Below are 22387 nucleotides of genomic sequence, written 5' to 3'. Positions count from 1 at the left end.
CTGCTCAGGACTGAGCCAAAGGCAGTGGCTCCTCAAGCAGATTCCCTAATCAGCAACTCCATGGAACAACCTTTGGCAGTTACCTGATCCTTTGGTCTCTGCTTTGTAGCCCACTTGCTCAGCCTACATGGGAGGAGCTGAAATCTCCCTCGATACAGTTTTGCACCGTGCCTTTGCTGACCTTGGTGCGCTGCTGTCAGCCTTGCCAATAGTCTGGCCATGCCTGGTGGTCCCAGCGCTCACTCTTCTGATCCAACTAGCTCCAGGCCTCTGCTGCTTGCTTTAGGGGAGTTCTGGTTTGATTTGTTTCTAAACTCTATATAGCATATAATGTTACTTAATTAGTAGCTGTCTTCCCCATGTGTATTTGTAGCCTCAGATCATGCAAAATGGTGACCCACAAACTGTTTCCCTTCTACCAGATTTCTGATATGACTACTGCTAGTGCTTCTGTTTGAGGCTTGATGTTCCAGTTTTTCTCTTACTATTTTTTTCCCCCCCCCCCCCCCCGTCTCTTTGTGTAGAAGGCAATGTATTGTCTGTTTGCCTGATGTTATTCAGTGCACCCATTTTAGTTTGCGTTATAACAACCTCATTTATGCATCAGCAGGGAGAGGGTATTTGTCAGAAGGGGTTGCTTTGGTCACAGAAACATCTAACTGCCTGTGAAATGATAGTGAAGGAAATAAAAGCGCAGGTGAAGAGAACAAGTGCAGAAGTGGAGTTACCTTAGTTGCTGACCTTAGAAGTTAGCAAGAAGTAGGACTTATCAACTTCCGGCAGAGGTAATAGGAACAGTTCAAGCTGTAATAGTAAAACCAGCCTAGATAGCTGTTTAAATTTGACTTTGTAGTATTATTATTATTGTTATTATCATCACCTAGCAAATACTACCGTATTGTTGAATGAATGTAGTAATTTAACTTTAGGTAGAACAGGTATGTGTTTACATGTTGAGTAAACAAATTTATCGGTGTATCAGAAACTCAGAGGAAACAGTTCAGAGATCAAAGCATTTCAGATGTGCTCAGGTATCTGAGACATTTGCAGGGGTGTGCAGGACCAACAGGAGGCCCATTCTAGAAGGGAGAAATTCTGTGTTGCATCTGTGGTTCATCAGAAATGGTACTAAATACCTGTGTTTAGGGAAGAGCACAGGTACCTAGAATTGGGACAATACAGACACAATATCAGGAGCTTGTTGAAAGTGTTCTTTCAAATAACTCAAGAAAATGTCAGTGTCTGTTGATACAAGGCTTATAAACTGATGCAGAAAATTCCTCTAAAATTTTAATTGACTTGCTTTTGGTTGTAGCTTAAATTCTCTGTGTGTATGTGGGTTCTCACACATATGCTGATTTGTCTATTAATAGCACTTGTAAGAGGTTATTCTGTGTTGCGTTTGTGTTTTGTTCTTATTTTTTAAAACAAGGGTGTATCTTGGTGGGGGGAGGAGACTTAGGTTGAACTGGACAAAACAAAGAACTTGCCAAACCCCATTTTTTTTGTGTAGGGCTTAAACACACAAATGCTAAAGGTTATGGGCAGAAAATTTCACAAAAATTATTACTTTGTTACTTATATATATGTATGTATGTATATGTATATAAAAAGACTTTTGGGTCAGCACATCAAAATTATTCTTCTGTTGATTTGCCTCAGTAGTGTGCCCATGGAGAGCAAACATTTAAAATAAGTGCTGCCTGGCATTATGGGATTGTGATGTTCAGAAGCATAGCATTTTCCTTAGAAGCTCTTCTTGAAAAGAGTAACTGTACAGAGCACTTGAGCTTACTCCTGCTCAGGCAAGAGGATCTAAGGGCTTGCATTAACTGCTGAGTGAAAGAGTAGGATTGTTGGTCAGTTGTATAGCTGAGGATATCACTTCTGATCAGGTTGCTGTACAGGTGTGACATAGCTTGATTTCATGCCCTCCTGCCTCAACTCATGCGTTTGCTTTGCTTGGCTCTTCCAACAGATACCGCCTCAGTATGGTCAGCAAGGTGTAAGTGGCTACTGCCAGCAGGGCCAACAGCCCTACTACAACCAGCAGCCGCAGCCTCAGCATCTGCCACCCCAGGCACAATATCTGTCGCAGGCCCAGCAGAGGTACCAGGCTCAGCAGGTAAGCACTGTCGTTCACTACTGACACTTACCCTGGAGCTAGAAGCGTAGAAATGATTTATGTGAAATGAACAAAACTCACTCGACTCCTTTTTGAGAGAACAATGTTAAAAACAAAATTAAATAAACATGGAATCAGACAACATCCTTCTTAAAAGCCTTTGGGGACATACGCACAAATACTTTTGCACATGCTTTCAGGCTTTATTTTATATGAGCTTTTTTGAATAAAGCCAGTGTACATACCCCAGCAACTATTAATTCTGCTTTTAAAAAGAAGTAACAGTTTCTGGATCTGATGTTAGTGGAGGTTTTCCTTGCTTTTGTTTTGTTTTGTTTTTTCCTCTCACAAGACATTGTTGAGAGCTTCTGCATCTAACATGGTTACTACTGTTTTGGGTTTTGTGCTCTTTCGTTTGAAGATAGGTGAGTTCAAGGCATTTTGGAACTGCTTTGTCAAGGGAACTTCTTAAGAGATATTTTTAATTGATATTACAGCTATTAATTTAAATTTTGTCAGTTTGCACATACAGTTAGTGAAACTGCATAATTCAATATGCATTGCTGTTCTCGAAGTGTGCTTTATATGTTAGCCATTAAAATTAAGCGATTCTATTTTTAACTAAGATCAGAGTGATAGTGTATGGGTCTGCTTCCCAGGGCTTGAGAAACACCCGGATTTTAGATACTGAACAAAATGGATGTGCATAGCTGATGCAGCTGAACATGTAGGCTCAGTTCTATCTGCAGTCTCAGCTCTGTTAATCACAGAGAGGTGATCTGGAAATGGAAGGATGAAACTAAAGCATACTTGCCATCTTGGGAAATCTAACAAAAGTGAGTTGCTGAAGACTGAGTATTAGTGGAAGCAACAGCACTTGCTGCAAATCACTGGGGAATTCTGTCAGGCATGGTTGATTAACATTCTGGGATAATGCTGGTGCAATGTAGAAATCTTAGCTTGACATAAAAATAGTGTGTAAAATAAACTAACAAAAGATGCTGTAAGTAGCAATGATGCAGGAGGCTCCCCTCCTTTGATTTTAAAATAAAGCTATGATAATTTCACTGTGTAATTACGTGTTAATTTTTCTTCATCTACATTTTAAAATTCCATTGAGAATTAACTTTTTTCATTAAAATGCTGGATGGTTTATGAAATAGAATTCTTAATTGTATCTATGATGTTCTTGTAAATGTCACCACTTTCCATCTTTTGGATTATATGTAACTGCCACTTTAAAGATTGCAGTTGTGTCTTTAAATTTAATTTTCTCCCTTTTTACTTTGGCATTAAATGCTTGATTTCTCTGACTTGAAAATACTATTCATAACCATCTTGGTAAAATCTTAGCAGATAAAGTCCTAGTAATACAGCCTATGAGATAGGGAAACACAGCTGCTCCAATGTCTACATATCACAGTCTGTGAAATTGAAATGGTTTTTTTTGCTGCCTTGGACACCTCATAATATTTTAAATATCAATTGAATGGATTGAATATTTTAGTTTAAAAGAATACACAAAACATACCAACTGTGCAGGACTTGGGAAATAACAAGTTACTGATTTATCTGTTGGTACATGTTCCAATTACATCATTTGATATCGTAGCCAGTAAAATGAAGGTTTGTGCAATGAAGTGAAGGGGTATCATAGAAGAGGATAAAGGCAAAATGAGAGTAAAGCTTTCTTTATTTTATAGACTTCAGACAGCTGGGATGAAGAGAAAGGCAGGGACACATTGACATGTAGAAGATACTAGCCTCCATGTAGCTAAATTTCTTCTTTGAGGATTTGAGGGTAGAGTGAGGTGTGTCTAAATCCAGGCTCCAAGGGTGATAAAGGCTTCTCAAAGTCAGTAGGCATTTTTGCCTGACTCTGCAAATTCAGATGATACATTAGGTTCTCACCAACACAGCCGTGTGGCTGGTAATCCTTGGTGTGAGAATTGCACCTGAAATTCTTCGTGGCTTGTGAACGGCTGTTTGGTTACCCTGTTCTTCAGTAGTGGTCGGCCTCTTAGATTTTGAACTGTGACACCCTGTTCTGAATGACACAGGCTTTTCCTGGAGTTTTTGTGTGTAGATGGGACTAGTTAATATGAGCCCTGAACACTTTGGGGCTTGCTTCTTTTTCCCATCTCCAGATTGGTTCCATGGTTCCTCTTTCCTCTGTCTCAGGAACAGTCATCAGGTGAAGACCTCCTCTCTAACATTTCTCTGTAAAACCTCACCTCTGTGTTCTTTCTCATTCTTTGGGAACTGCTAATCTAGAAAATAAATTCCTAACACAGGAAGTTGAAGCGTGTGCTTTTGATACTTCAGCAACAGTGTTCTTTCTCTGCTGATGATGCATTGTAGAGTAGCCATCAAGTGGTATCCAGTGTACAATACAAAAATTAATATTAGGATAACAAAAAAGTTGCAAGTGTACATCAAATTCTGCTGCTGAGACAAAAAAAATTAACTGTGCTTATGTAAGCATACCTGTCTGCTTATATTAGTCTGATTATCTTTTGAAAAGAATTTAAAAATGAGAGTTTACTTGATTAAAATTTGAACAAGAGAAATAGGAGTAGGTATTTGTGTAGTTTTAAGAGTTCACTGAATTTGGGGCGGAGTTCACTGAATTTGACCTATTGGGCAGCCTTACAAAGAGAAAGCTCAAGGGAGATATAACTGCTGTTTACAGCTACCGAATGGGAGGATGTGGGAGAGAACAGAGCCAAACTCATCACAGAGATGTACAGTGGAAAGATCAGAGGCAGAAGGGACAGACTGGGACAAGGGAAGTTGCAACTTGGTAAAAAACAAAATCAAACCAACCAACCAAAAGACCAATAAACAAACAAAACCAAACAAACTCCCCCCAAAACAAACAACAAAAATGCAAACAAAAAACCAAAACCCAACACCAAACCCAAAATTACCACTAGAGTTTTCAAACACAGGAAGGAGTCCAGGGAGACTGGTATCTTTATCCTTGGAGATGCTCAAAAATCAGCTAGACAGAGTCCCCAAACGCCATATTGTCATTAGATTTGCTTTGAACTAGAGATTTGACTACATGACCTCTTTCTGAAGGTCTCTTCGAACTATGTGATTCTGTGTTGCTGTGATTTAATGTTGGCTTTACATATTCTAAATAGAACTTTAAAACAAACTCCAAAATCCTATAATACCTGTTTGCACCAGTTGGTGTATCTTTCTCATTTCTTCTCTTAAAAATATCAGTACATCCTGTTTATATAATCTTGTCAATTAGAAAACTGAGGTAGTCTCAGTCATACAATCTGCTATCCTTTCTGTCTGTAATCCTTACTTTTGCTTTCTTTCCAGCTTGCAGATGATTTTCCTCCATGTTTTCTGTGTTTTTCATTAACCGTTTTCTTGTCTCTTTATATTGATTTTGTTGCACCAACACTGAGTGCAAAAAGCAGAGTCCTAGTTTTGAATGGTTACAACTTTGAGGAATGTACAAAGACAATTGATGTCAGCCTCACGAAGAGAAGCTGGCTTCAGCAGATGTTTTTGCCTCTCGCTGGCTAGCCAGAATTACGAGAGAACTTTAGACTGTTCTCTCCTCAAGAGCATGGTTGAATCATGAAGAGAAGATCATTCTAGTAATATTGAAGTAGCTCATGGTAGCCCCAGCTGAGGATCAGAATATTGTTGTTCTGGTTGTTCGCCAAGTATGTAACAAAACGGTGGTCTCTGCCACAAAGAGTGTGCAGGTTACTCTATACCCGATGGACTGGAAGCCGAACTTGTTTTTGTAGGAGTGGTGCAGCTGTGAGGTGAAGAAGTTTCATGTTCTGGTTTAAGCTAAATAAGCTGTCTCCATGGTTGCCACCTTTGTGTCTGATTGAACTGGTTTTACTTCAAGATGAAGGAGAGACAAGCTAGACTGGCAAAAGGGGGCTTCTCAGTAATTTTCCTTATTTCCCATGTAGATTTATATCAGTCTACTTACTTTGAAGATTATCAAGCTGAAAGTAGTGTTTGTTCTGAATGGCTGATGGACTTATTCTTGCCACCAGTTCCCTTTTATGTAAAATCATGTAGTGTGATGTACTGGGTATTCTATTATGAGGAGAAAACGTACGGAATTCAGTACCGGTAATGTTCTATTTTTGCTCTTCTAGACATAATGCGAGCGAGCTTCTGCAGTCAGGTGTAACTCTTAGTGTTGTGCCTTGGAATTGGTACTCATCTTACTTTCTGACATTTTTTTCTTCTTGTGGAAGTGTGAAGCCATTGCTCCTTTTCCTTGGCTCGCTTGAATTCAACAGGCAATCTTGTCAATAAAAGTAAACAGATAAAATGATTTCTGGGACTGTTCAGAGACTTGTGAGTTTCTATTCTTCTAATAAGCATAGATGGGAAGGAGGAGAATGGGATTTATTTGAATGTTTGAACTCTAAATTGTTTAGATCTTTGTTAAATTGATTGCATGGTGGGCAAAAAGGGAGTTTTGTAAGAGATGATTTGATAATAATACTGGCATAGTTTACTACAGAGCCATATTGCAAGCCAGCATCAGTCATCCCCTCTTCATATCAGGAACCTGCTGTGTAAAAACCATTAAAGGAAGAGCTTTGTTTTAAGCAAATTTATTGCAGTAGCAGATTCATTGATCATTAAATATTGCCAGTAGATGTAGATACTGCCTTGGGTTTTTGTGATGGTTTCTTTTTCTTTTTCTTTTTTTTTAAACTTCTTTTTACCTTTACTGCTCTTTTAAAGAAAGAAAGAGAAAGAAAGATGTGCTATATACTACTACAGTGTTGCCCTTGGCAGGGTTTTTCATCTTGAAATGGCATATAAATGAATAAATGCTTCAGTTGTTTTTGCAGTTTTAAATCTTTTGCCATAAGTAGAAGTGGTATTTTGCTCAAGAATGTCATGTAATTGCAAACTTAAACTGTCATCATTAAACATTATTTTGTAAAGATAGCATGATGTGTATTTTTGGTTATTATGCTTTCCAACTGGCTTGTAAACAGCCATGTTTATGTATTTTCTAGTTTTATCTAGCATGTGTTCGTATGTATTGAGATAGGATTGTGCCTTTGAGGTTTATTGTGTTATTTTGACTTGGGACCACATAACTTTTTGACAGATGAAATGGATCTGCAAAATAATTATGGCCTCACTCTTAGTTAAGCAAAAATAGTGATTTTATTCTGCACCTGCTACTGCAATCCTGAAGCCATCCTTTCTTTTACATGTTCCTGGAAGTTTTCTGCTTGCAAGTTTCCAGAATAGAGTGGGATTATGCTGATCCCTTTTCTCACATGCCAGCATGAGATTAAAATGAGGAAAAAGTGTGGCAGGTCTTTGAGGTGGAGTTATGCATGTTCACTTTTCTGGTTGGTCCTTCCAGTAACAGTGTGCATGGAGAGCCTCTGTGTGTGTGTGTGTGTGGGGGGGGTTTAGTTTTTACATCATTCCTTTGTGATTACGATGATTTTTCTTTTTTTTTTAAATGCCTTAAAGCAATAGTCAGGTAGTTCAGGCTCAGTCTTTAGTCTGCTTTTATTTAAAAGCAGAAATTGTTTTTTAAACAAGCAACCACACAAGATTCCCTCACTGTCAAATTTTATTGAAATGTTCTAAAACCTGGCACAAACCTTGTCTATCATCCACCCCTCCACCCCTCTCCCAGCATGATACCATACCTACTGATCTTGGTAAGATTGTTTTCAATGCATATTGTTGTAGGACAAATAAAGTGGGTCTTTTTTTTCTGATTGGGCCAAGGAGATGAATGCAGTTGAGGCCACTTAGAATTTGAGTTGTTTCGGAGTACCAGGTAGAAAGGCATCCAGAGTAGGAAGGCAGTGTGCCTGATGAGGTGGGGAGCATATCTGGTCATGCCTTGGTCAGTCTCTGTGGGCAGACACCTGGGGACAGCTTACAATCCTGCAAGAGGCTGCAGGTTCTCTCCATTTCCTGGACCTGGGATCAGTGGAGGCTGTACATTTCTGGTTTGTTCCTGAACTGGTGACAATGGTTTAAACTAGTCTGAATCGCAAGCCTGAGATGATGAGGAGAGTGTTCTTGCACAGACATCTGTTTCTAGTGTTGAGTCAGTGCAAGGTAGGACAGATAAAACATTACCCGATTTGAAACAGTCTTTGAAAATGTGAACAAAATGTGAAACTAATTAATCCGTTTTCATGTCCAAGCTGTACAACTGTCATGAAAACAGAACAAATTGTATTGTGGCAAAATGCATCAAATTATTAAATTGATTTTGGTACAATGAGGATGAAGTCTTGTTTTTAAATTCAATGTGAGCTGCTAAAGTTCTTTTAGCAGTGTAATAAGCAGCATGTTAATTAACATTGTCAAGCTGTTTTGGGGTGTAACACTACAAAAATACTGTTGTAAGTTACAAATAGTTGTGTTACATGCAAATACCGAATTCATTAGTAAGTAATGCAGACAATTCTCAATGAGTCCAAATTCAAGTTGTATACCTCAGTGCAATTACTCTTTTTATTAAAATCTTCACTCTTAAGTTACTAGAAACTAGTACAGAATTAACAGACAACTGTGCAACTGTAGTTTAGTCTCAAATACTGCAGAATTCATTTTGAACTTCTTAAAGAAGTAACACATAGCTGCCCACAGCTTAAAGTTGTCATAAAAATCGTTCGTCCTTCTGTCCTTCTGTGTGTGTAATCATCTAGCACTAGATGAGTGGTTGCACTTAATATTTGTTGTGTTATGAACCACAGGAAATGTGGGAAAGAACAAGCTTGTATGTTAATCTGACATTTGCTGCCAGGCATATAGGAAAGCATTTTTTGTGGAAGTTGGCTATTACAGTTATATGAGAACTCATAATCAAATTTAATGTTCAGAAGAGAGGGTTGCCTGCCATCATCAGCAGTGGCTGACACCACTACTTGTTGTGTACCATAAATCCTTCAAGGCTGCTGTCGTTTCAGCAAGAGGTGCCCAGTGTATATTCAGAGTCTTGAAATGCCAGGCTTCTTTTTAGCTTAGAAGCAAGTATTTTCTTCCCAGGGTGGAGAGGTACAAGGGTCAGGTGATTTCCTTTAAACCATTCAACCCCAAATTCATGGCACTAGGAACTTTAGCTTCTGAGGTGTGCTTGTTGGTTGGCTTTTAGAAATCAGGTCTGCTTGTATATAATGAGCAGACACATGCCTAACAAGAAAGCTACTGGATGAAAATTCTTGCATGGATATATGTACTTCTGCCAGCTTTTCCAGCCTCCTTTCTGCAGGACCTGAAATCAGAGACAAGAAAACCAACAGTGTAACTTTTATAAAAGGCATATGTTTTGGTAAACTGAACCTTTTGTTGCCAACCTACTTCAGAGAGACCAGATAGATATCAAAAGGCAGAATGCAATCTTGACTTTTTGCGCCTGTAATAAAGCTCGGCTGGACTTGGGAGGAGGAGGGAAGGGGAGCAGGCTTTTAGCAACTGACTTCCAAATTCACACACCATGACTTAAATTCTGGCCTCTAAACAAGCCGCTGGTGACCACCACCTCTGAAAGGTAGTCATCAGCACACCTTGCTGAACACTGAAGTGATTTAAAAACAAACTGTTGAAATACTTAGGAACTGTACTGATCTTGTGCGTAAAACAGTATATCCTTTTTGAACCTTTTCTTAAGCACATGATATTTTCAGGAAGGGCAAATGAGGTTTGAACCTGTGTAGGTTTAATGAACACTTAACTGATTGAAGTCTTTGCCAGTTAGAGTTTTGCTTTTATAAAGTCTTATTTCACAATCATGTTGCTTCTGTAATCAGCTGATGCTTAAGTAAGTGTTAAGCATATGGCTATTTATCTGTGTGGTGGAGGTTACTTACTTAGCTCAGGAGTTCAGTGAAACCATCCGTGACTCCTTTTGTGCTACAGCTTTTCCCAGTAGTGGGAATAGCTGATTATTGTCCATTTGGGGAATGCTCTGTTTGCTCAGTATTGCTTATTTCATTCCAGGAAGTGTGTCAAGCCTTTCTCCTTTTCGTCTGTGATTTATATCTGTATTTATAAGATTATAATAGGTGCTAGCTTGTCAGACTTGGAGAATGATCTTCCAGAGCCAAGTAGCTATCAGGAATAGAGTCAGGCTGAAAAAGCAAGGCTAATTGTCTGTAAACTCACACCTGAGCATGAACACAAAATTGAGGGCATAGCTCAGAGCAGCACTCACAGCAGTGCTGGCTCATTTTGCTGAAGGCTTGTTGACCAAACAAAAAAAAAGCTGCATTCAGATTTTGAGAAAACTTTCTTGTCCCTGTTACTTTAAAGCAAACATTTACAGACATGGTGACCAGTTTAGCCAAATAAGAATCTACTCCAGTTTATTAGGTCTGAAGCCTTTAAAGTTAGCATGTGTAATTACCCCTTACAGATATCTGTCTTTGTAGTAACTTGGATTTGTTAAGTGGTATTACTGGGGAAGGAGAAGTATTTTATCTTGCAAAGTGGTACTACTGTTTATATATAAAATGTAGCAAGCTTGTTTATGCTTCTGTTTTATAATCTTCCAAAGGGCTGTCAGTGAAAGTATTTGTTTGTATCTGTGTTGTCTTAACAATTGTACAGCACCTTCAGTTTAAAGTCAGCTCATCGTAGTTAAACATTTTCCCAGTCTGTATGTTCTTTTGCTGTGTTCATCTATTGATGGTTTTCTGCTGAAAGTAGGCTTTTCCATTTGCAGTTTGAAGGAGGAATTTTGAAGGTCAGCTTACTTCTCCTGGGAAACCAGCAAGTGCACCTCTTCAGGCTTCTGCTGCTGATGGGGGTTTGATGATATCTGGCCGGATAGTCAGAGATGGGTCAGAGCACATTGCAAACCTGTTTGGCAGGAATGTTCATGACCACCTGTACCCTGCTGATTTTTAATTTTTATTCCCATGTTTTTGTATCATTTTAGACTGAGTAGACATACTGCAGTTCTTGTAAAATGAACAGTGCAGAATAGCCCAAGTCCTGATGAGTTTTTCCATGTACTAAAGTTAGCATACGATATCATAAAGAAACTTCAGGAAATTTCAGCTAAATTGGAAAGAGAATTTATTTCCAATTCGGGGGGGTTGGGGGGGAGAGAGAAGTGCTATTTTGTTACTTTATTTTTAAGTGGTCTGTTACTTAGATGCCATCAGTTTGTGGATTCAGCAGGCAATGTCCCATGTTCGTAACAAAAATCTCTGCGGAGCATGCTAGTGCAAAAGGTGAGGATGCCAAGTAATTTTTTCAAAGTAAAAACTTCAGTATTTCTAAGCAAATAATCCTGAAAGGAAACGTTTTTCATCTCATCTACGAAAAATATGTGAGATCTGTCATGGACTTAGTATGTTAAACATAGAGAAAAATCTATTTAATGAGCTTAAATACAGTAAAATACACGTGTTCGAATGTATTTCTCAGAGTTCTCAAATCAGTGGTTTGGCTTTGATCCACAAAGTATTATTATTGTTGTTGTTATGATGGTGGTGGTATTTAAAGTTTCTAAATTCTGATTTCTCTCAGTATTTAAATCATAGAAGGTTAATTAAAACAGTTCTTTATTTTGCGATTGCTTGGGAATATTAACCTCACAGAGCCCGCATTAAATCAATGAAGTGATAGAATTGCATTTGCTTTATAAAATAACTCTGTGAGAGCAAAGACAAAGCCATTTATAGTTCAGTGCCATTAATGGCTTGGCATTTAGATATTAGTGTGGGAGTCTATTAATTAATTTGATAGTAAAACTATTGGAATGCAGGCTGATAAAAACTATTTTGTTTTAGGATATTAGTGATTATAACAATTGTTGCTCTCCTTACCACTCTCGTTGTTACTCAGTGATGATTTTTTTTTACTGTTATTGTGAGAGCAAAATTAATATCCCAGAAATAATTTTATCTGTACTTTTGAAATTTAGCAGTAAGTTAAATGGAATAGTGAGTTTATCAAAAGATACCTGATCATGTAACAGTAATTTACTTTATGAACGGCCATCAGATTAATGAATCATAGACAAAGTGGTCTACACAAATGTTTTAGAATATAAATGCACAAATCTTATTGTAAGAAAATTTTTAAAATGCAAATAGTATAGTACTACAAATTAAGTGATAAAGTTGTAAAGTCTAAAAAGTACTAATAAATCTGAGTGGTAGGTGTTTTTCGTTTTCTGGGGTTTTTTTAGTTCTGTATGAGCAGTATATATTCTAAATTTTAGTGGTCTTGTAAATTACACCTCATGGCCAGTTGCAATACAGCAGTATTCTCTTATGGCCTTTAAATTAACACACAATTTTTTCCTCAGAGGCAGGGAAAATAAGTTTGATAATATTTCCTGGCATTAAATTTACCACTGTATATTTTTTTTTTTTAGACTGCCCATATTTTCTTTAATAATTGAAGATTTTCAGTGTACATATATCTAGTTTTATTTTCTATATTTTGAATTGGGGTTTTGTTGTTGAGACAATGTATTATCTGAATATAGGTCAGGATATATTTTATACGTATTCATTATCCCTTCCAGTATTTCCCTTTTACTGCATTTCTCTCTTACTGTAGTAGGATTCAGAATAGGTTTTGGAGCATGCAGCTGAAATATTGCAGGGTATTTTACTTGTTGCCATCAGATATAGACAACAAAGAATGAAATACCACATCAAGTTAAATACAATACCACTTAAACACATTTACCTTCACCTGTTGACAAAACTGTTTGGTATTTTTGTTGTGGGAGAAAGAACAACTGTTGGTCTTGGTGAGTTGTCCCTCAATAAATCAAGCTCTGAAAGGGCACAGGCTCTGTTTTCATGACTTCCTCGTGCTTCTCTCCAATACCCAATATGAATACTTGGCAATTTTCCACATGCATGGTTTTAGGTAGAAAATGAAATAACTAGCTGTACGTGTTTTGGGTTTGGGTGTCTGCCTGCAGAATTCATGAAGATCATAGTCCTTCACCATCACAGAAAGGCGAGGTTAATTGTTGCTTGATTACCTAGCAACCCCTTACCAACTTTTAATGAAAGTCACTGGTTTTTCATTGTTGTATTAAAGTGTAGTCAGTGGCCTCGTCTCAGAATTTTAAGTTTTCATCACTTATTTCACTTTTTCTCCATCCTCCTCCCACCACTCCCAGTACCAGCCCTACTGGGAATACTTTCTTTTGACAAAAAAAACCCAACAAAAGTGTTTGTGGTGATGGTGGTGAAGACTTTTCTGCCTCAAAGATTAAAGAAATCATTTGCCTCAGTTGGTTTAAACTCTTGTATTGTGCAGTCCATTGAATTGCTTCTGCTGGTGAGTGCTTCCTTCTGGAAATTACTGTTCTCTTCTGAAAATTATTGTTCTCTTTCCATTTTTTGAACAGAGGTATTTTTCTGTGTGGTGGCTGCATTTAAAGATTGTTGTACAGATACTCTGTCTTCGTAGGCCGCAGAGCAAGAGAGCATGGTGATGCAGCTAATTCTCTATCTCCAAGAACCCCTAATGTAACATGCTAACCCTCTCACGTACTGAAGAATTAGGTTAACCCAAACAGTACAGACCAGCTGAGAAGGCCTTCTTTACCAAAACTGTTAGAGGTTTCTTTGCATCTGAGCCTTAATTCCTTCTCCCATGATTTTGCTGTTGATAAAATAGCAGGTAAGCATCATGTCAGTAACTTCAATTAGAAGGTCATTTCCACCTCTGTGGTGGAGTATTAGGGAATAAGTTAACAGGGGTCACTGGACTGTGATATAAATGTAGCCTATAACATAGCTTTGTATTTGGGGGGGTAGAGGAGTGGGGAGTAAATAAAACCACAAAACAAACCACACCATTTTGGTTTGGGGTTTTTTTTGTTGTTGTTGTTTTGGGGTTTTTTTTTTTGTGTGACCTCAGTTATGTTTTCAGTGTTGCTTGCAGCCTTTCCTCACAGATCTTTGGGTTTTCATGAGCCTTTAGGTGAAGTCCTGGCTTTTACCTTGAAGCACGGTTACAGACATACCCCTAAGAAAACACTGAAGAAATGTTTCCCAGTCTCAAGTGAGGAAGTCTCATCCTTGGGTACCTAGCTCGATTAGCCTAGAGGTAGCAGCTGCTCTCAGTACAGCTTTTCTCTTTATTCTGTAAGCTGGCTTCAGGCTTTCAGCTCTGCTGTAAGCTGTGGGCAGTGCGCTGACCTCGTTTCTGCCAGCGAGCCGTATGCTTGGGAGAGGTTCCGTGGCGGCAGCAGGCAGTCTGGGGCAGGCTGCTGCCCTCAGGGGCACGGAGCCCCCAGCTCCCCACTTCTGTGGCAGCCGAGCTGAAAGAAATGGCAGGTTTTACATCCTGCCCCTCTCCTGTGCCTGGTCGGGTTTAGCCATTTCTTCGGGGTGCAGAGCTGTTCCTCAGCCCAGCTTCGTGTCACAGGTTTGCTGAAGAGGTGTGTTCCTCACGGAGTTATAGGAAGGACTAGTGTGGCAGGGCAGGACGCTGGATGGCACAGAATCTGTAAGTCATCACATTAATTTAGTAGTCTGTCCCAGATGACTGTAGAGAGTAGGACATGTGAAAACTGTTAGGGCTCTTTTTCTTTCTTTCTATATAGCTTTGTCAGTAAAAGGATGGGCAGGGAGAGGAAGGAGTGGGTGTAGAAAACGAAAGCGTGGTTGGACTGCCTGGCCTTGCAGGGATTTTTAGGAAAAAGTCCAAAAAGCTCTTATAAATATGGGAAAATTCATGGAAATAAAATGCTTGGTTTACCCCTCATTTCCAAGTCTGTTTCTCAGATTACTTCTCCAAGTTCTCTCTCATCTCTTCATTCACACTGGAACTTTACATCTGTAGAACAAAGAAACTACCTTTTTTGCCTGTAGATGAGGAACTGACAGCTGTTTATCAGGCTGTGCAATGTGCAACAGTCACATTTTAATACGAGCATCAAACTGGCCTATTTTTTTTTGATGTGGCATGTTACAAGTATGAGAGAAGAAAACTAGAAGAAATGTCTTGTTTCTGATTAAATCCACTATTGAGATGCTCTGTGATCCATGGAATGCAATAGCAGTGGAAAGAAAATAGCAAGATAAGGGTTTCTGAGAATGATTTCATCTTGGAGTTTTTCCTGCATCACTTGCTTAACATGGTTCCTGGAGGCCATATAGATGAGACACATGTGAAAATGGGCTGGAGTGTTTAGGAAGAGAGACCCTTCTGTCTAGTTAGTTGGCTCAGATTACATGATACGTGACTAGAAGCTGCGCTGCCCAAACAAACAGTGTTCTTCCTGTAATATGGGGAGGGGGGTGCTTTTTTTGACCCTAACTCCATTTAAAATACTTTCAGTGTATTCTGCAGGGCAAAACTTTCCATAGTATGAGTTTCTGATAACTTCCTGAGGGTCTCGATGGACACCGCCTCAATAATGTATTTGCTTACCTAAGTTAACCATTTTTGTCAACGGCTGCCTGCTATGCCAAGTATATTTTTTCCTTCTCCCTCTGGTGTCTTAAGACATAACTTAATGTCAGTCTTTGAAAATCTGATTCCCGAAGGGAGAAAATGGTGTTCCCATTGTAGGGGATTTTTTGTTTGTTTTTAATTAGATTGAAGAAAGAGATCCAGGAAATAGTAAGTTCTAGAATGAAACTGTAGGTATCTTGGAAAAGAAGTTATGAATAGCACTGAAGAAGACAATGAGGTGTCTCACTGACAATGACTGGTTTACACCTGAGGCATCCAAACTGGCAGGTTTTCTCCAGATTTCTTGAGGTACACAGTAGCTGGATTTTTCTCTGAGGAGTTTGGTGCAATTTCTCTATGATGAATTACCTCCTTTCGGGAAAATGAAAGGACTGCTTCACTTTGGTGCTTCTCTGAAGCACTAGATGCCCTCTAGAACATGTAACAAAGATGAAGACTGAAATTGACTTGGTAAAGCAAAGTATCATCCTTGGTTTTGTGGGCACAGTCATGCCATGGCTTGACTGTGGAGAAATGATAACCACCTAAAAGAAGAGCAGTTGCTGCTTGTCAGCTCCACTGAATCAACAGTCAACAAATAGCATCAGCACATTGAGGTAGATGCCAGCCTGTTGCTTGTGATACCTCAGGACAGCTGCTTTCCTTATCTCCATTCAGGTTTTGTGGTAGTGTAAGGGGTTGGCTTGAAATGATTTATATACTGTGGTTGTGAGCAGGGTTTATTCACTTCATCACGTAAACACAGACTAGCATGTTTAAGAGGATTACCAGACTGCACTGGTAATCCACCTCCGGTGGTTAGCACTCTCTTCTTACTTTGTTGGCGTAATAGGTGCTGGGACCTACAAAATAATTTTTCCCTCTAGTCACCTGTTCCCTCTGCGCAGCAAGAGACTTGCTTTGTGCACATTGCTCTCCAGCTGCAAGATACTGGTTTCCTTTTCTTTAAGGCTTTAGGGCTTTTATTTGTTTTGGGTTTTTTTCAATTTCTGATTCATAGAATTAGAGACACAATTATACATATTTTTTTTCTTGACCCAGGATCTTCTGCAGGAGTCCATCTGCATCCTGCAGGACTTCTGCAGACCATCTGCCCAGGATTCAAGCAAACCTCTCTGCTGTATTGTCCTCAGTGGATCATTCCCTACAGGGCTGCATTCTGTTGGCTGCTTGCATGAGACTCAGTGTTGCCTGTGCCTCTGGGCATAACATTTTTTCTGAGTACAGCCTTACCCACAGTATTCTTCTAACAGGTTGGCTGTCCTTTGTTGTCAGTTTTGTGCTGACAGAGTATGCAACTGGGGAGATGACATGTTAGATATTATGGTTGGGCTAGAAGCTGGCTGTGTAGCAACATGTCACCATTTTGGTAAGGTTTTGTTGCTGTTGTGGGATTTTTTTTAACGATTTTTATTGTTTCATTGCAGCTTTTTACTACAAAAGGTAAAAAGAGGGGAAATGTCTTGATACGTATGTATCTACACAGAATGAAGAGATACTCAGTTAAGTGGTAACAAGAAATGTCCTAGAGCCCTTAACAGGTCATTCGCTTGCTTTCTGTTCCACAGTATCACTTCAGAGATGAGTAAAATAATCTTGTATTGTAGGGCTGTGTGCTCTTCTTGGCTGCTGTACTGGGTCCTGACTTCCCATTCTCAAGTGGTTGGGGGGGGGGAGGGGGGAAATCACAACATTTGCTTTCAATTTTGCTGTTGTCACACTGCTGTAGAATTCACTGTTCTCACACTTGAGGACTTCTAAGGATCAACCAACTGAATCAAGAACATGAGCTAAAACAGTTTTTAATGAGTTTTTTTCAAATTGAAGTCTGGTGCGTTATTTTCCTTATATTTAACCATCGTGGTACTTATCTTCCTGGGTGGTCATGTTATCCCTCTGAAATTTGCTGCTGTAGAAGTGGATGAAGCCTAAATGATATTTCTCACCTAGCCCTTCTTTAAATGTGGTTTTCCCCCAAACATTAATGCTTCCACTATTCTTTCATTTTCCATTAAAAATGATATAAACTATTTAATAGTTGGATCTTATCTTCTTTGGCAGAACTTACAACAAATGTGCATTTCATCTACATGGTTTCAAGCATTATCAGCACTATTTATTCAGGTTTGCAGAGAATATGTGAAAGTGGGCAGGCTCACTAGAGAATGAAAGCATGACACTAATAAGCGTTGCACATCAAAAAGGAAAATGTCCATCTGTGGCCTACTCCAGAGTGGTCGCAATACAGTTGACTTGGGCTGCAGTTTGGTGGCTGATGGAGCCAGGCTTGTGGCTGGCTGCCACCAAAGGAGGGAGGTTTCCTTCCTCTCTTTGCTCACCCAACCTTTTCCGAGGCCAGCTCTGCTCAGTAATAAAGCTGGGCAGAAAGGGGTTACTGTTCTTCAAGTTTTAAGTTGCACCTTTCAAGAACTAAGCTAATAAAGACCACTAATAGAAATTAAGGGGATGTGTGTCCAACTCCATGACCTGTGGGAGGCAGGAGCAAAGGGCCTTTGACTTTCTTGCAGGCTGGTACATCTCCTTACTCGATCAGTTTAAACCTCTGTGGTAGTGAAATCCCACACCAGAATTTGAGACTTTAAAAGTTTATAAGATGGGTACAATAACACAGAATAAGAGGAAAGAATATACCCCATTTCCTCCTTCACTCCTCAGGCTACACAAATCTCAAGCTCCGTATACTGTGATTTGCAGAGCAAGCTAAAGGTGTATATGAAACGGGGGTGGATAACTAGTCCTGGCTCTGTGGATGATAAGCAATTGGTGGTTATTATTACCCATTTGAATATGGATTGATTTCTGAACAGCTTATGCAATGCATAGGTTTTAGGCTGTGTATATGTAGGCTTAGTTTGTGGGTTTTTTTCCCCCCTACCTTCTTTCACAGCATAAATGTTTTTTTTGCAAAGCCTCAGAAGTCTAAACTTCAGCTATTTCGAGTACATGTTTATGACTTGCTGATTATTTGTCCCTGTGCCTTTTCTAAAATCTGATGGGGGAAACCCTGATTTTAGTTATTTTACAACTTTGTTGACAGTTTGTGCTGTAACAGCTATGATATGATTGGGTTTGTGCCAAGTTGGGAAGTTCTGAGTGGAAACTTGTAGCCTTCTGTTTATAAAAGGCTTGGATTTCTTTCTTACACACATGCTCTTCTTCTGTGAGGGGAAGGATTCTCAGTGATTCATAAAAATTCATAAGCTTTGCTTTGAAAGCTGATGACATTTGATGGATGAAATATTGGGAATCAAAAGAAAATAAGGATCCTGGGAGAAGATTGAGCCACAGTATCAGTGGGGGACTTCTCAGCCATGACTGTAGCACAACACGTGGTAACATGTTTGTCTTCCCCTTATGTTCCCTCTGTTCAGTCTTCAATAAATCCATTCCTAGAGGCTAGAAAGAAAAATGGCCTTTCAAACCTGAAAGTGAGAATTGCCAATTCCATGCATTTCTTCAGTGACAATTTACCCTAATACTTCTGTCCTTATTTCTTATTTATCAAAATCTGTTGTATCTGTTCTGTAATATGCTGTATGTTAAGAGAATTTCCTAATGCAGAACTGAAGAAAGGCAGTAGGGATTTTCTCTCCTCTGTTTTTCAGTGAAAATGATACTAAGCGCTATTTTGGTTACGAAGCCAACCTCTTAGTGAAATACGCTATTATTTAATCATCATTATGTTTAGTATATAAATGGACTGTTTTTATTGGACAATGCATATATATAAACACATAAAGTTATACACACAGCCCCATGTATATTTCATCTGGTAGATTCCAATGCCTGCAACTTACTGAGAGCAAACTGACTTTTTACTTCTCAAGAGCTGCCTTCCAAGCTTCCACTGATCCAAGTATCTAAATGGCTTTACAGAGAATATAAGGAGGAGTATGTGTCCCTGGCAGGGGGGTTGGAACTAGATGATCTTTAAGAACCCTTCCACACAAACCAATCTATGATTCTATGTGATCTCAGTCCCATTTGGAGTGCACAGGTATCTGCATCATAACAGACACTGATGTCTGCAGTACTTGTTTCCAAACCTCATCTAAAATTGAGCAAATGGATTTGATCATTCCACATCAGAGAGGAAAGCACTATGAAGATGGTGCATTCAGAAAGATAAAGCCATGTCATGACTAGGGTTTTTAATGCACTCTTAAGTGTGTGGACAGACATTTCATAGATGGTTTTTCAAATTCCCAGGTAAAAGTGAATTCCGTTCAACATGCAGTACTTCTAATGAGGAAGTGTGCTGTCTCTTCCCTGTCCTGCTCCAGTCCCCCTGGAAATTTCATTAGGAAGTAAGATTAAAATCTTGCAAGTGTGTGGGGAAAAACCATGCTCGGTACTTTGTAAGGAATTAATGGCTCTTGATTTTTCACAATATAAAACACGTTTTGCTTCCCAGCAAAATCCTGTTGTGTCTGTTTGGAAAAAGGAACAATTGTGTTTATAAAATGACATCTCCTAAATTGAATATTCCATTTATCCTTTTTCACCACTGTTGGCGTTTCTGAGCGTTCTGTTGTTGTTGTTTGAACAAGTGGTTCTTATTTGGGGTATTTTGGTAAGAATTAGAAAGAAGAGAGCGGAGTGCTGAGCTGGAAGTTGCAGTTCAGGGCTGCTGGGTTTATTACAGATGCCTGTGCAGTGACAGCCCCGAGCGTGCGTGTGTGTGTGTGTGTGTGTGTGCGTGTGCGTTTTTAAATAAAAAGGAAAGCAGAGGTTTGCTCATTTGTTTGCCTATTGTGAAGCTGTCCTGCACCTTTATACTCCTTTGTACTGGGGTGAAGGCTGCTGAATGGGGGCCTTGTTCCATTTGTTGATTTTAAACCTCACTGTTAATCCACAGGAACCTGCTGGTGTGCGCAGCAGGAGAGCTGTGTGACAAGTGGAAATCTGGGCGGGGGGGAGCGCGGGGGGTCACAGGGGATAATAATCATTCAGCCATCAGCCTTTGTCACCCTTAAGCCTAATTGTTACCCTCTGCTGGTAACCACATTGAAATGCTGGCCTTTTAAGTGTTTCTTGATTTTACTTGGCACAGGCTTAGGGATAAGATCGTTTATTGCTGGGTTTACATCGTATCAGGTTTGCTGGGGTTTGTTTTATTAGCCGCATTGAATTTTCTGCATCCCTTAAAATAATTCAGGAGAGTCCAAAGCGATGGAAGGGGCTGGGTGGAAACAGTATGGTTGTTAAACAAATTTCCCTCTGTCAGGAGCTGGGATAAAAGGAGAGACAGAAAGCTTTCCTGCTCTGCAAGCCAGCTCCCTCACGGAGTCTGTGCGTGAGCAGGAAGTGTCGATCTGGACACTGAGCTGTCTGAGCAGCCCTTGGTAAAGCAGAACAAGGCAATGTTCAGGCTGCAGTGGGGTGGGCAGGGGTTGCTTTCCCTGCCCTGTCGTTGCACCAGGAGAGTGTGTGCTTCCAGCTGCGTGTCAAAACTGAAGCTGTGAGGGTGGCCGAAGCAGACTGAACTGGGAGTAAACTTGGGAGGGGGAGAGGAGAATGAAACTGTTTAAAAACAACAGAGAAAAACTTTTTAAGGTGAGATACCTTTTCCAGCAGTCAGGAACTGGTTCTTCAACTTCCCCTGCCAGTTACACATACTGAAGTCAGTATTGTGCTTTCTGTTGTTTTCCTTGAAGAAGTTAGTGTAGAAGCTGCTGTAGTAGCTAAAATGAAGCCTGAATTTAAGGCTTTGCGATGGGGAAGTATCTATCTGTGTGAAGTAAGCTTTTATTGTAGGATGGCATGGGGGGGTTGTTTAGTTGCTCTCCCCACCCCTGTGGTGCGTATCGTGTTAGGCCATTACCTATGACTGCTTGGGCTTCTTGCTATAGGGAGGGAGGTAAGTCACCTTACCACAAAGCTGGTGCTGGCTTTGGATCTACACCTCTCTTCTAATCTGTCAGGTACAATGTGCCTCCAGCAGATGCAGCAACTGCGTTGTGTGCTATGACCTGATAGCTAGTGTTTGAAAGTTGTGTCAGTAGTAGTGATGATAAATCTAGGGTTGTTACAGGAGTCTGATTACACAGCGTGATTACAATCTTATTTTCAAGTCTGGTCTTCCACCTGGCTCAGTACTTCCATCAAAACGCTTGAGAATACATCTCAGTAGGATGAATGTATTGACCACTTAGTGCATGCTACTCTTTTACAGTAAAAGGGGTCATTTATTTACCAGGCTTGGTTTTGTGTGTTTCCCCATCTTCCAGTGATACGGTTCCATGTTTGTTGGCATGTTTCTCAGCTCTCTGCATTTCTTTACAAACAGTGCAGGTCATAATGGAAGCTGTGTGGGTTTGATAATTCCATCAAAACTGTTTAATAAAAACTCCTGATCAGAAAAAACCCAGCTGTTGTGTTTTCACCCTTCTGTGATGTGGATTTAATTGTAATTACTGAGTCAGGTTAATAATTCTGTTACAACTGTTGTTTCAGGACATGTCTCAGGAAGGCTATGGAACCAGATCTCAACCCCCTATGGCCCCAGGAAAGCCCAACCATGAAGACTTGAATCTAATCCAGCAAGAAAGACCATCGAGCTTACCAGTAAGAAACTAATGCTTGTTTCAGTATTTTAAAATGAAAGCACTTTACATAGCATTTCATTGCATCTAGGATGAGCAGATAATGAATACTGAAAGAAGAAATATTGAACAACGTTGATCAAAACCTGTTTTTAAACATATGATGAGAACAGACAACTTGTATATGAGTGGACCTTGCTTTGGCTTGTTCTGGTTCAAAATAGCACTATTTGTGTACATGCAT

At 39.6% G+C, this 22387-nt stretch overlaps 1 protein-coding gene across 1 annotated transcript in view; it reads left to right on the top strand.

Moving 5' to 3' along the window:
* Nucleotides 1-22165, top strand: part of LOC104409936 (AT-rich interactive domain-containing protein 1B-like) — a gene marked incomplete at its 3' end in the record, with an annotated part of 72544 nt that extends 50379 nt beyond the window's left edge. Inside the window, exons 3-4 of the mRNA XM_010019969.1 lie at nt 1979-2125; nt 22055-22165. Of these exons, the coding sequence (XP_010018271.1) occupies nt 1979-2125; nt 22055-22165 (258 nt within the window). The remainder of the gene's footprint in view (nt 1-1978; nt 2126-22054) is intronic.
* Nucleotides 22166-22387: the final 222 nt, after the last annotated feature.

The sequence above is a fragment of the Nestor notabilis genome, unplaced genomic scaffold (genome assembly GCF_000696875.1).
Source record: "Nestor notabilis isolate BGI_N333 unplaced genomic scaffold, ASM69687v1 scaffold10798, whole genome shotgun sequence".
Taxonomy (NCBI): domain Eukaryota; kingdom Metazoa; phylum Chordata; class Aves; order Psittaciformes; family Psittacidae; genus Nestor; species Nestor notabilis.
Note: the sequence above shows the minus strand (reverse complement) of the source record. Positions and strands in the feature narration are given on the sequence as shown.